The sequence below is a fragment of the Haematobia irritans genome, chromosome 1 (assembly GCF_050003625.1).
Source record: "Haematobia irritans isolate KBUSLIRL chromosome 1, ASM5000362v1, whole genome shotgun sequence".
NCBI lineage: Eukaryota > Metazoa > Arthropoda > Insecta > Diptera > Muscidae > Haematobia > Haematobia irritans.
In genome coordinates this window covers 76,121,176-76,135,110 of record NC_134397.1, presented here as the reverse complement: position 1 = coordinate 76,135,110, position 13,935 = coordinate 76,121,176, and the positions used below count along the sequence as shown (strand labels likewise).

At 34.0% G+C, this 13,935-nt stretch overlaps 1 protein-coding gene across 1 annotated transcript in view; it reads right to left on the bottom strand.

Moving 5' to 3' along the window:
- LOC142221205 (uncharacterized) overlaps positions 1-13,935 on the bottom strand; it is a 59,676-nt gene that overhangs the window by 26,574 nt on the left and 19,167 nt on the right. The window contains exon 3 of the mRNA XM_075290819.1: positions 5,989-8,322. Within this exon, the coding sequence (XP_075146934.1) occupies positions 5,989-8,322 (2,334 nt within the window). The remainder of the gene's footprint in view (positions 1-5,988; positions 8,323-13,935) is intronic.

The following is a 13,935-nucleotide window of genomic DNA, read 5'->3' as shown; positions in this document are numbered from 1 at the left end:
GTATACCATTTTGTGGGGAATTTGAGTGTTTTATTTTTTTTTGTGTTACTACAGTCAAAATAAATTCAAAATTTCTTCAGAATACAAATTATTCTCATTAACAATATGGCTTTGCATAATGTTTACACAATATTAAAAGAATATCAATTCAACCCTAAACCAATTCAACGCTATTATTTCCAATATATTCTAGTGGTATTTTAAATGAAATTAGTTGAAGATCAAAAGCTTTGCTAATCTTAAAAATTGTTTGCTTAAACGTACGAAAATTAAGGTTTTGATATACGATAAAAACGTATGCATAGAAAACATATGGAAAACTTAAATATCGGCACCAAAACAAAATGTCCGATAGAGGCGCATTCTGGACTTCAATGTCGAAACTTATTCCGCAGTGTTAAGGAAAGTAATGTCAACAAATTTGAAATATATATAGCCCATGTTCATTGTATTGGAATATTACATAGCTAATGGAATTTTGAAGATTGAAAAAAAATTTCGACTTTATATTTCTATACCCAAAACTCCGGTTACTTGCGAATTACCGCTGAAACCCTCCCCTATACGCTATTATCATTCGATTATAAAAAATGATGTGAATCTAAACATAGAATCCAGATAGAATAGGTCAATAAGTGACAATTTGTCCTGTATTTTTAACTGGCATTTTTTAAATGGCAAATAAAAAATGACAAAAAGGTGGGGAAGTAATCTTAATTAACTGTTTGCCTCGGCCATTGCTCCGAGTCGTATAGAAGACAATGGGATTGGCGTTTGACGAATTGAACAGTCATTGTGTGGAAGATAAAAAGTGCGCTTACGTGCCCACCGCTTCGAAGCAGCTTTAAAAATGTGTTTCCACTAAAAAAATAGTAGACTTGATGAAAACGCGATGTTCAATTCAATTCATCGTGATTATGCAAGCGCAGCCACTTCTTTTCTCTTCCAAATGTCATTTTGGAACTGGCGTAAGATCATGTGCCTTTTGAAACTTGAGAAGGATTTATCTTAGCTTTTTTTAAATATGTTGCATCATACCACGAATTTCAACTCTTTAGCCATATGATTGTCACTACCTTTGGATCAAACACCAAACACCAGTTTCGATCAAACACCAAAAAGGTTTTCAGCGGTGTAATATCTTCTCTCTGTAATAATTGTCTGAAGGAGCCTTCTTCGGGTATGACCAAATTTTTAGGGCGGAATTACATCTTTACTTATTGTGGATTCACGATATTTTTTTAAACAAGTGCTCTCTTTTTGAAAACTAATTGTACGATTTTTCAACCGCTCCAACCCAGCAAAAAATACTTCAACAGTAAGAGTTTAGTTTAGTTGCGCTTTTTGGTATACAATAAAATATGCAGTGTATCCACACTGCATGAATCGGAGGCAATAATGTAAACGAGTAATCAAACTAGAGGTGTGCACGTTAGTAATATTTTGCTCACGCTCACGCACACTCACGACGGAGAAATCTTATTCACGCACACTCACGCACGATATTTTTTGGTAGGACTCACACACGCTCACGAAAAGAAAATTTGTACTCACGCACGAAAATCTTTTAAATGTCGTGAATCACGAAAAATATCGTGACCCACGAAAAATGTTGTGACTCACGAAAAACTTCGTGACTCACGAATAATTTTATGAGTGATTTACCTTTAGAACCTGACTGAAAACATGAGTATGGTTAAAATCGTTTGCGTTATAAAAATCTTACCACCTAGGATGTCACTAAAATTATGAATGAATTCAAATCGTAAGCATTTTATGTTCGTCAGCGGGATTATTTTCGTGAGCGTGTTTTTCCGAAATTCGTACTCACGCACACTCACGAAGATATTATTTTCGTGACTCACGCATTCTCACGCCGTTGCCGCCAGCGTGACTCACGACTCACGCGTGAGTCACGCCAATTTCGTGTCACGTGCACACCTCTAAATCAAACTAGTTTATGATCATTCGTTTACGTTATTGCAAACAATTCATGCAGTATATATGCATGAAAGGTAGTGCTGTTTTCCTTCACGCCAACAATGCTATACTCAAGATTATATATCACTTCTGAACAATATTTATATTAAAATGAACATATATATCAGCTCTATAGAAGCTGCTCTAAATCGGGACATCACCCACAAAAATCAGCGCTGATTCGGTTGTTTTGTAAGCAGTTGGCACTGTCTCTCTCCCTTACAATCCTGCTGAAATAGTGTTCCATTTTTTGCTGGGAAGTACTCATGTCAAAACGAGCGAGAGATAGAGGAGATAGAAAAGATACTGCAGGAATAAAACATTAGGTACTATATATTATTTTCTGGGTGCCATAATTCTTCCACACCTACTCTCGGTTAAAATAAGCTATTCCCATTTTTTTTTCTACAACAAAAACTTCTTTTTGGAGATACCGATTATATATGTTATAAAAGTGCTTGCTGCAATAGTCTCCAACCTACATTGGAAACTTTTTGTTATTCCATATGCATGAAAATAATTTCGGATAAATAATTGGTGGAAATAATCTATATCTGTAGCGTAGAAATTGTATATATTTAATATAAAGAACTATAAAATATTTATTTCTTTTTTGGTATAATAATTTTGTATTTGCTAATTGAGTCCAACAAATACAAATAAATGATATGAAATGATTAAGATTCTCTAATTCTAATCTGGACCTAGAAGTCTATAGATATGAAAAAACTTGAATCCTTCGAGATGTGGACATACCGACGCATACTTAAAATATCATGGACACATTTCATATCAAATAATGAAGTTCTAAGGCGGTTACACAAAGATAAAGAACTACAGAATACCATAAAGAGACGAAAAACATCATGTGGCCCAAACATTATGAGAAATCAGAAATAAAAATTGCTACAAAATATCCATGTGAATATTGAAGGAAGGCCTACTAGAGGGAGGAAATAACTTCTGTGGATCAACAACATTCAACAGTGGACCGGCATACGCGACATCGCAAATCTGCTAAGCGAAGCCGGAAACAGAGAGACTTTTGCCAATATTATAAACAATATTTGATTATATATATAAAGCTAAGTAATAATATTATTGTATTTGCATTTTGGTCGCCAACATTCGAAAATCGAATAGGCAAATAAAGAAGAAGAATTCTAATTTGGTGGTAATCTCATACTTTGTTTATTAATCAAACTCTAATATCTTATTGATATTCGAATGACTCGACATTCAATATGAAGCCAAGAAATATCAAGAAATCGAATGTTCTTTACCACATTTGTTACTTGTTGTCTTAAAATCAAAATTATTTTCCCAAAAAAAATACAAAGTATAATAAATTATAATAAAGTATAATAATTATTTGATAATGGAGAGGTACATTATCAAATAAAAACTCAGCTATGCGTTTTGCAATAAAAAAACGGCACTAGCTTTTTCATTAAAAAAAATGAAAATTGATCTAAAAAGTCTAAGTAAAGCATATGCATTTTCCATTGATTCAGTGTGCAAAAAAAGCCTTTCACATCTAAAAAATGGGAAATCGCGTTTCCTGAAAGATATAATAAATTTTTTATCGAAACATCCAGAATCACGAAAATTATAACATTAATCACGACAATCAAAAATTGATTTATGGGAATAAATTTCAATTTGACAAAAAAGTATTGAAATATTTTGCATAAAAAATCCATGAATGGCAATCAATCCATGAACTCTAATTTGAAGCAACAAATATGTGTCTTCCTTATAAAATCGATCCGATCGATATCAAACATGTAATTCTCTATAATTAAAGAAGAATACATATTTCTTTCTGTGTTCTATAACTTCTGATAATATTGAAAGTGTTTCAATTTCTCTAACTTTAACCCAAATTGGGTCGAAACCCTATGTTATTATCGTATATATTATGATTTTGTATGACTGGACCATATTCCGTTGCCAATACAATCAATACTACTCAAAATAACCAGTATTTACTATTACATTGTAATATTAAAATTAAAATGATACTCTTCCACACTATGTATCAATCATATGGATAAAATACGGCTTTGTTCTATAGTATTGCATTTTCAAGATCCTCCATATTGAAGTTTTAAACAATTTTGTTTTTAAATAAAATTTTTGATATTGCTTTTGAATGAAATGAAATGATTCACCAAAGACAATCTAGAAGAAGACTCAGTTTTGTCATAATAAAACTGAAGCACCAGAGTCCTCTGTCACCATAATATCATGAAGTTTGCATCGATGTGTCTTTCAAATGTACTGCCGTTTGCGTCGGAAAATATAGATAACATATGTGATTTTGATAAATTTCTGAATTAAAAACCACAAAATAATACCAAAAAGATGATAGAAAATTAAAATAGAAAGTATACATAAAGCATATATTTATTGTTGCTGTTTTCCCAGTGCTGCCTTGGGAAAAAAATTTACACATAAAGCAATTTTTTCTCATAGCCCTCTACACCGTGACATTTTTCTCTCTCTCACTCTCTTAGAGAACCAGGCTGCGTCTTCTTCTAGATTGTCTTTGGATTCACTACGAAAAACTGTGACATTAGCTGAAAGTATAATACTCTGTTTCTGTATGTCAAACGAAAAGTCGATTGAATCAATTTGGGTTCTGTATTTTTGAAAGTTCGTTACGTTTGTATGAGAATATATTGATGAGTATTTCCAAATTGTTTACCTGAGAATTCATTCAATATTTGTAGGGAGGCACCGTGGTGCAATGGTTAGAATGTCTGCCTTGCATAAACAAGATCGTGTCTCGATTCCTGCTTCGGCCTAACACCAAAAAGTTTTTCAACAACAACAACAACAAGTCAGTAATGCTGGTGACATTTCTGAGGGTTTCCAAGCTTCTCTAAGTGGTTTCACTGCTATGTGGAACGCCGTTCGGACTCGGCTATAAAAAGGAGCCTCCTTGTCATTGAGCTTAACATGGAATCGGGCAGCACTCAGTGATAAGAGAGAAGTTCACCAATGTGGTATCACAAATGGATAGTCTAAGTGAGCCTGATACATCGGGCTGTCACCTACCTATCCTTACCTAACAATGTTTTTAGTTTTTTCTCTAGAGATACGTATTCGTTCGTTTCCAACTCGATAATAACATTTGAAAAACGACTTGCTTGTCGACATATAGGAACCAAAACTAATTTTATTTCGTTTGAAATATGAAAAAACTATCGGCTAATATACAGAAACAGACCATAATTTTCTCACAAACCGATCTTATACTCCAAGATCAATATCTAATATAATTTCAAGAACTGAGCATTGGAAGTATATTATAAAAAAATATTCCAATTAAGTGAGTCAAACAATTTGTTAACGAAAACATAAATCAAATACAGAAATTAATTAAATCAATTAAAATGTTAATGTCATCTAAAAAAATGAATTGGATAATTTAATTATGTGATTGAATTCATGAATCAAAATTTTAATGATTGAAAAAATTTTCAATTAAAAATTAATTTGATCAATTGATTTGGTTAAGAAAAAAATACTTTTTTATATTTTCTGTTTGATCATTTCATCACCTAATAATCCGGGAAGTGAGGAGATTTGACTTTTTTTAGTTTTTCTGCAACAAAAATGGCGCTTTACATATATTCCTAACTACCACAAATCATTATTAAACAATCAGAGTTCAGCTTACCTACTATTATATTCCTTTCTTTATAGAAGTGAATATCTTTAAACTCCGATCTCGAAATTCTAAATTTTCTAAAATTTCTGCCTAAAATTGTAGATGATATCAAAATAAAAGTCGTGCAATAAAAAAACTAATAATAGTTTTAATCTGCTTTACCTTTTGCTATAGATTAATGAATTGTGATTTTTGAGGGAAATATAACGAGCGATAAACCTTAATAAGATTCTCACATACTTTCAAATATATTCCACATATGCCCAACAAGGTTTACTCCATTTTCAAGAAGAAAAAAAAAATAAAGTTGTAATTTAAGCTCATCATACCTTAGCCTCATTGGCAGAATTTGCTGCAGATTTTCTTTCAGGATAAGCATCGGATGATTTAGCAACCTCTTGCGATTCCTGCGAATATATAGCGAAGTTGGGACAATTGGAATCATCGTCGCGTCCATAATCATTATTCAACTGAAAGAGAGCTCTCGCGGGAGGATGAACCATCATAGTAGGAGGTGTTGGTGGAGGAGGGACACTTAGAAGCCTCGGAGCGGGAACCTGTCCAACTGGTGGTGGTAATCCACCAAAAAGATCATCCGAATTCGTTGGGTTTGGCCTCTGGCCACCTGGCGGAGGGAAGCGTGGTTGTGGCATGCTGTTGAATGGGTTTTGGGGAGTTCGAGGCTGCGTATTGTCATTTTGCTGGTTGTTGTTGAATGGCATACGCCTATTATTGTTTTGATTATTCTCTTCATTCTGTTGATTACGCTGATTGTAGTTCCATTGGCGGAAAGGAGGAAATGCCGTGCCCGGTTGGTTTGGGTTATTATAGTTGTTGGATGGACTGCTGAAATTAAAATTTCCACGTCCAACCATATTGAAATTAATGCCTCCGCCATGCCCTCCACGACCACCGTCACCGCCGCCAGAAGGGCGATATTGATGACCGGCACCACCGCCGCGATAATTATTTTGATTATTTCCATAGCGATTGTAGCCACCACCTCCAGAATTGAAGTTTGCGTTTCCACCACCTCGGGAATACATTGGAGCTTGAGTTATCTCGTTTTGGTTGGGACCGTCTGACAAAGTTTGGGAATTTTGTTTCTGATCGCCCTTTTCTACTTTATTCTCAGATGTTTTTGTTGGCGTATTTGGCTGTGATGATGATGTTGACGGGATATTAGAATTATTTGCATCACCCCCATTTGAATGTGGCAAGTTTAATGTGCCATCAGAATTGATGTGTACACTTTCTAAATTACGACTAGCGCTATGCCAACGGTCTTGAATGTCCAATATGCTTGACAGAATATCGGAGTTTGCGCTATCGCGGTTTGCAACTGGTTCTGGTACGTGTCTTGGGCCCACTCTACCCAATAATAAACCTTTGCGCGATCTGTGTGATCCATAATTGGAAATACGTACGGATGTTTGCACTGCTGTTCCCTGACCAGTTTCAATGTGGATTTCACTCTCAATATTTCCACCACCATCGCTATCCGAAAAATATTCCAAGTCATTGGCTCCTCCTGTCAGAGATAGGCCAGCGCTAGATCCAGACAAGTGTGAGGTGAATGTAGGATCTGGTTTAACTCCCAGCTGTTCAGCTAAGCGCTGACTGGCCGTTAAGCGTGCTCCGCGACTTGAGAATCTAGATTTCGATTTCTTTGCCGCGGCCTTGCGACGTCGTTTTATAACCTTCTTCGTGGTTTTTATAGCAAACTTCTCGTCGAAATTATTGACATCGTATTCTACAACATAAGTACGTTGACGACGTCGTGTTCGTCTCGTTTTCCTACGTGGTTTACGTACAGAACCACTAGCATTTCTTTTGGCAGAGCGGCGAGTAGTTGTTGTTGTCGTAGTAGTAGTACGTGGACGTCCCCTTGCACTGCTGGTGGTTGTGGTAGTCGTTGTAGTCTCTAATGCCGACACCGTAGCTCTGGTACGTCGCAATACAGCAGCGCGAATGCGTTCATTCTGCCTGGTTCTCAAAATTCTAGGTTGCTGTATTTCTCTAACACGTAGACGTGTTTCTGGTATTCCCATATCTCTGATATCATCATACAACATATTTAGATCTTCGCTGTCCTCGTCTTCATCTTGTGAATCGGCACAATTATCGCAGTACCACGAACCTTCTGGAATCTCCGATAGGGGTGATGACAAACAATCCATGTGATAGCCCTGATTACATTGGTCGCACAGCAACATTACATCCTCACGATCAGGTCGACCACATATTTCACAATTGGTAACATCTTCGACATCCTCCAATTCATCGTCCAAGATTAATTCTTTAGCCGCGTTCGGATCAACGTTTATTTCGCGTACGACTCTACGATTTTCATACGATTCGCGCACGATAATACGGTCAAATTCTAAACGATCGATAGGACATGTCTGAACATTCTTTGACCATGCCTCAATGCAATTAACACAAAATATGTGCTGACACGACGAAGGCGACCCGATTTCTTGCTGCCGAAATGTGAATAGACAAATAGGACATTTTTCTAATAAATCGTTGCTACTGCTGTCCGAGCAAAAGCCTTTATCATCGCCAGGTGAAGCTCCATTTATATTAGAAGATTTTGCTTCTTGTTCGTCCTCAGACATAATGTATTTCTTTTTTGCTTTCCCGCGCGAATTCTTTGTTATCTGAAATCACAAGAAAAGAACGAAAATGCGAATTAGATTTGTAAACTATTGTACATATGTTTTATAACTCAATGATTCATTAAATAACAATAAGGTCCCATGACCAATAAATCCAGAATATATATTCAGGTAACTGAGACGTAGTAAAGGCTAGGTCGGCTTATTGGGATGAATGGATACATACAGTGATGTGGAACGAAAATAAAAAGCTCTCATTACCCGGTAATCTTGTAGGTAAGCCTACTCAAAAAGTCCTAATCACTTATTAATTGACATCACTCTGCATTAACTACTATATTTAACCCTTTGACGACGAATTTGAATATGAATTCTTGCGAATTCATATTCAAAATACACCTATTTAATAAGTAAAGTGTCGTCAAAATGTAAAAAAAAAAATATTTTCTTCTACGAGAAATTTCATGGAACATTCGTCTTCAAAGGTAAATATATAGTCTAAAAAATAATTTACTACTAACGAAAAACAACTAAAAGATTACAAACATGTATTGAACTAATCTGGTAAATGCAACATTTGGTATGTCGCAAGCCAATTTACTATCTTCCTCAAATCTATAATCTTTGGTCTGAATGGCATTTCTTCCATACTGCTACTCGTCTTTGGAACTCATTAACTCCATCAATCCAATTCATTGGCGACGCTAATACCTTCAAGAAATCCATTTTTAATTATTTTTCAAACTTATTGTAGCTTTCTATTGTCTTCGCTGAGTTTTTAAATTTATCTTTTATAACATTTATTTTTATTAACATTTATTTTACTTATATTTACCTTTAAATTTTTGTTAAAATTTTTGTTTTTACTTTTTTGGTTTTTGTCCATAAATGTTGTTTTAATTAATTATTTATTTATTATTTTAATTAAATACTTATTTATTTTTACTATTATTATTATTACATATTTAAATTCCTTGTTTACTATCATCTTGTTAACTAGCAATCAACTAGACTCACATACTGTAATTATAAGATTATTAATATCTTGTTATATGTAAAACTCGAAAATTCAATAAATTAAATTAAACGGTTATCGTTAGAGAAGGAATTAATACATATTAAACAAAAAACAGCCACCTCAGACAACCAATAAAGGGTGATACGGTCAAAATTTGGTCAAGGGAAAACGCGTGTAAATCGGTGAAATCGTTTATTTAAAAAATCAAATTAAATTTCTTTTTCAAGTTCAATTAGTATAAAATTCAGGAAAAATATTCAGTTAGGCTTTCGCTTTTCCAAATCCGAATTGCCGGGCCTCACGCTTGACACCTGCCATCAGATTTTGTACAGCCACCTTGTCCACCTTCTTCGCCGCAGAAAGCCGTTTTTTTGTCTTCTTTAGGTTCCGCTTGACAATAGCCCAGTATTTCTCAATTGGGCGGAGCTCTGGCTTGTTGGGAGGGTTCTTGTCCTTGGGAACCACCTGCACGTTGTTGGCGGCGTACCACTCCATGGCCTTTTTACCGTAATGGCAAGATGTCAAATCCGGTCAAAACAGTACGGAACAACCGTGTTTCTTCAGGAAAGGCAGCAGACGTTTATTCAAACACTCTTTCACGTAAATTTCTTGGTTGACAGTCCCGGAAGCTATGAAAATGCTGCTTTTTCAAGCCACAGGTACAGATGGCTTGCCAAACCAGATATTTCTTTGCGAACTTTGACAGTTTTATGTGCTTGAAAATATCTGCTACCTTTCCCCTTCCTTTTGCCGTATAAAACTCCTGTCCCGGAAGCTGCTTGTAGTCGGCTTTGACGTAGGTTTCGTCGACCATTACCACGCAGTCAAACTTCGTCAGCATCGTCGTGTACAGACTCCGGGATCGCGCTTTGGCCGTCATATTTTGTTTATCATCGCGATTTGGAGTCACTACCTTCTTGTAAGTCGATAGTCCAGCTTATTTGCGGCATCTCGGAGAGAGAGGTTAGGGTTTCGCTTGAAACTACCGGCAACTCTCTTTGTCGTCTCAGCGGCTTCCGGTTTTCGATTTCCCCCCGATCCAGACTTCCTGGCTGTCGACAAACGTTCCCCAAACACTTTAATTACATTTGTAACGGTTGATTTGACAACTTTTAGCGATTTTGCCAGCTTTGCGTGCGAGTAGCTCGGATTTTCGCGATGCGCGAGCAAAATTTTGATACGCTGCTCTTCTTGCTTGGACGGCATTTTGACAACTGAAGAGTGAATTCCAAAATCAAAATAGGAGCAACATTCTACACACACACCTTCCAAATGAGGGGTGTTCAGGTTTTTTAAATGCAAAATTGAAAGAAATACGTCAAGTTTAAATTGACCAAATTTTGACCGTATCACCCTTTACCTTCAAGAAATCCATTTTTAATTATTTTTCAAACTTATTGTAGCTTTCTATTGTCTTCGCTGAGTTTTTAAATTTATCTTTTATAACATTTATTTTTATTAACATTTATTTTACTTATATTTACCTTTAAATTTTTGTTAACATTTTTGTTTTTACTATTATTATTATTTTTTTCATTTATTCACTTTTTTGGTTTTTGTCCATAAATGTTGTTTTAATTAAATACTTATTTATTTTTTCTATTATTATTATTACATATTTAAATTCCTTGTTTACTATCATCTTGTTAACTAGCAATCAACTAGACTCACATACTGTAATTATAAGATTATTAATATCTTGTTATATGTAAAACTCGAAAATTCAATAAATTAAATTAAACGGTTATCGTTAGAGAAGGAATTGATACATATTAAACTAAAAAACAGCCACCTCAGACAACCAATACTTGAAATATAAAAAACCATTAAGTGAAAAAATTCCAGATTTTTAATTTTATTACTTTCCCACACACAAAGTACACACAAATACTCAATATGTGCTACATGTGTTCTGCGTCGTTCGAATCTATATTTTTTTTTTTTTGTTTTTTGAAAATTGGTTTATAAATGTAGATTTTACAATGGAAATACGAAATGGGACATAGGCTTAAAGTATATGATTATCACCGTATATATGATTATCCGTATATGTACCAAAAGTTGAAAAATAATCACTCCTGGTCTCCGGTACTGAAATCTCGAAAATAATTTATTCTCTCACCGATTCTAATGGATCAAAATATGACGACTGAGCTATTTTAAAAGTTTTTTCCATATGTTCACTACTGCGATAAAGGATAAAACAACGTGTGCAAAACATATAAAATCAAGAAGGAAAGCCAATAACAAAAGATAAAAGGCTTAGTGCTACTCATAGCGAAATTTGGTCCATTAGTTGAGCGATATACATTTAGATGTGCATAATAGAGCTCGACCGAAGCGGGTTTTTTGGCCGAAGCCGATGTTCGGCAAAAAAAAAGAAATAATCGGCCGAAGCCGATTATTTTCCTCAAATTTATAATTGAAGAAATTTGGTGTGTTTTAATTCAATATTAGAATATTTTTTCAACAAATGCATAAATACAACAATAACATGTAATTCAGTCAAGTAGTTTGATATAATGTCAAACAAGTATTTTTATAATTTTTTTACGTTTTATTTGTACTGGGTGTTTTGACTGAGACAAATTCAACACTTGGACAATTCAATATCAAATAAATTATTCAAAAAGCTTTAATCGGTCTCTTGACCCTGAAGGCCGATTATCGATTTCTGGCCGAATGCCGATGCTTCGGTCGAGCTCTAGTGCATATACGCCAGAACTGCAGTAGATGTTGCGTAAAATGACAACGAAATTGAAACAGATCAAACATAGATCAATTTCGTGAATAAAATAGAAACAGTTATTTAAATTCATGAATTACTTTATAATATGCCTAATAAACCATTTATCAAGTAAAATACAACATTGAACCTTATTATTATGAAATATTTGTGAAAAATATTCCTAAACGGCAAAATTCCTCAGAATTACCGTCACATCCCAGACAGAAATTTCTGATGGTTATAAATATTGAGCTTTGTCACAGCATTGAAACAACGCCTGCTAAACAAATTTATTGAAAAAAAACTATATTTCTCACAAAACTATCGTTGAAAATGCATGATCGGCCAAAGTTAAATATTATTACTGTTGATATAAATCGAAATTAAATTAGTTTGATGCACAGTCGAATGGGGATAAGGTACTTCGATAAAATAAAGAAAACAATGTTCTTTTTTTATTGATTTTCTTTAAAATAATCATCGAACATTTTGTTCGGCTTACCCCCATTTTCATGAAGCTCCGTTAGTGCTCCGTTAGCTATGTTAACATATCTGACAATTTGCCTATATATTCCACATGTGAATTAGAAACTTAACTACAGGAAATTTTTCAGTTAAAGTTAACAGGAGAAAAGATAATTGAAATTTATTTCTTGTTAACTGGCAGTTAAAGCCTAACGGAGCTACGAGAAAATGGCCGTTAAACAGTTAAGTAATTAATTTAATTTTTTTAAGGACAAAGATGCCGAAACACAAATTTTTATTGACTGTGTACCTTTGATTTTTTTACATGGAAGGTTTATAAAGTAGTCAAAACTACTACAAAACTAAAAACTAATGCCCTGTTCCTGCATATCGAACGAAACCCCATTCGAAAGAAAGGCAGTCACTCGAATTCGAATGAATTTCGAGTTTTTATATTTTTGAAAGTTCGTTTCGGTTGTATGAGAAGACATTGAATATCAAAAATGAGTATTTTCAAATTTTTGGCCTGAGAATTCATTCAAATGTTAACAATGTTTTTACTTTTTTCTTGACACTTATTGTATGTGTTCGTTTATTGCCCGACAACAAAATATGAAGTGACTTGCCTTTCGAAATAGAAGAACAAAAATCAATTTTATTTCGTTTGGAATACGAAGGAAAGCTTTCGTTCGATATACAGGAGCAGGCCATAAAACTGATGTTATCAGTAAAAATCGTCTCGAATCAGCATATAAAGCCATATTAAGATATATTTACGGTCTTAAACGGTTCGAAAATTGTTCAGCTTTCCGCAAGAGCTTATACGGAGTCGATATTGGAGATTATATGAATATTAAAGCACTCATCATGAGGCATAAACTAAAATATACAAAAACTCCAGGTTATATTCATATGAAATTACAATTCGGAAGATCAAGTACACGTATACATATCGTTGCAAATCGTAACAACTATTGCTTTCTGAATGGCAATTTTTTACTAACACAACTCGTCTTTGGAACTCTCTCCCTCCCGTTATTCAACGCATAGGCAACGCAGATAACTTCAAAAAAGCATTATTTAATCATTTTGGTACTTAATTTTTCTTTTCGTTATCATACTTGTTTGTTATTATATTTATTAATATTAAATTTTAAAATTTGGATCGAATTGTTAAACATTGTTATTTATTTATTTATTTTTTTTTTTTTTAATTTCCTTTAAAATTGTTTCCTAGTCACAACTAGTATTAACCTTATTTCATGTACTTATTCTTTATTCTTTTCTTAAACAAACTATGTAACATCTGAAATATTTTATGTCACATACTGTAATTATAAGATTATAAATCTTGTTGCATGTGAGGCAATAAAAAAACTAAATTAAAAATTAAAAATATAAAATGACAAATTTCTAAACCACGTATGTATATAACCAATCTTTA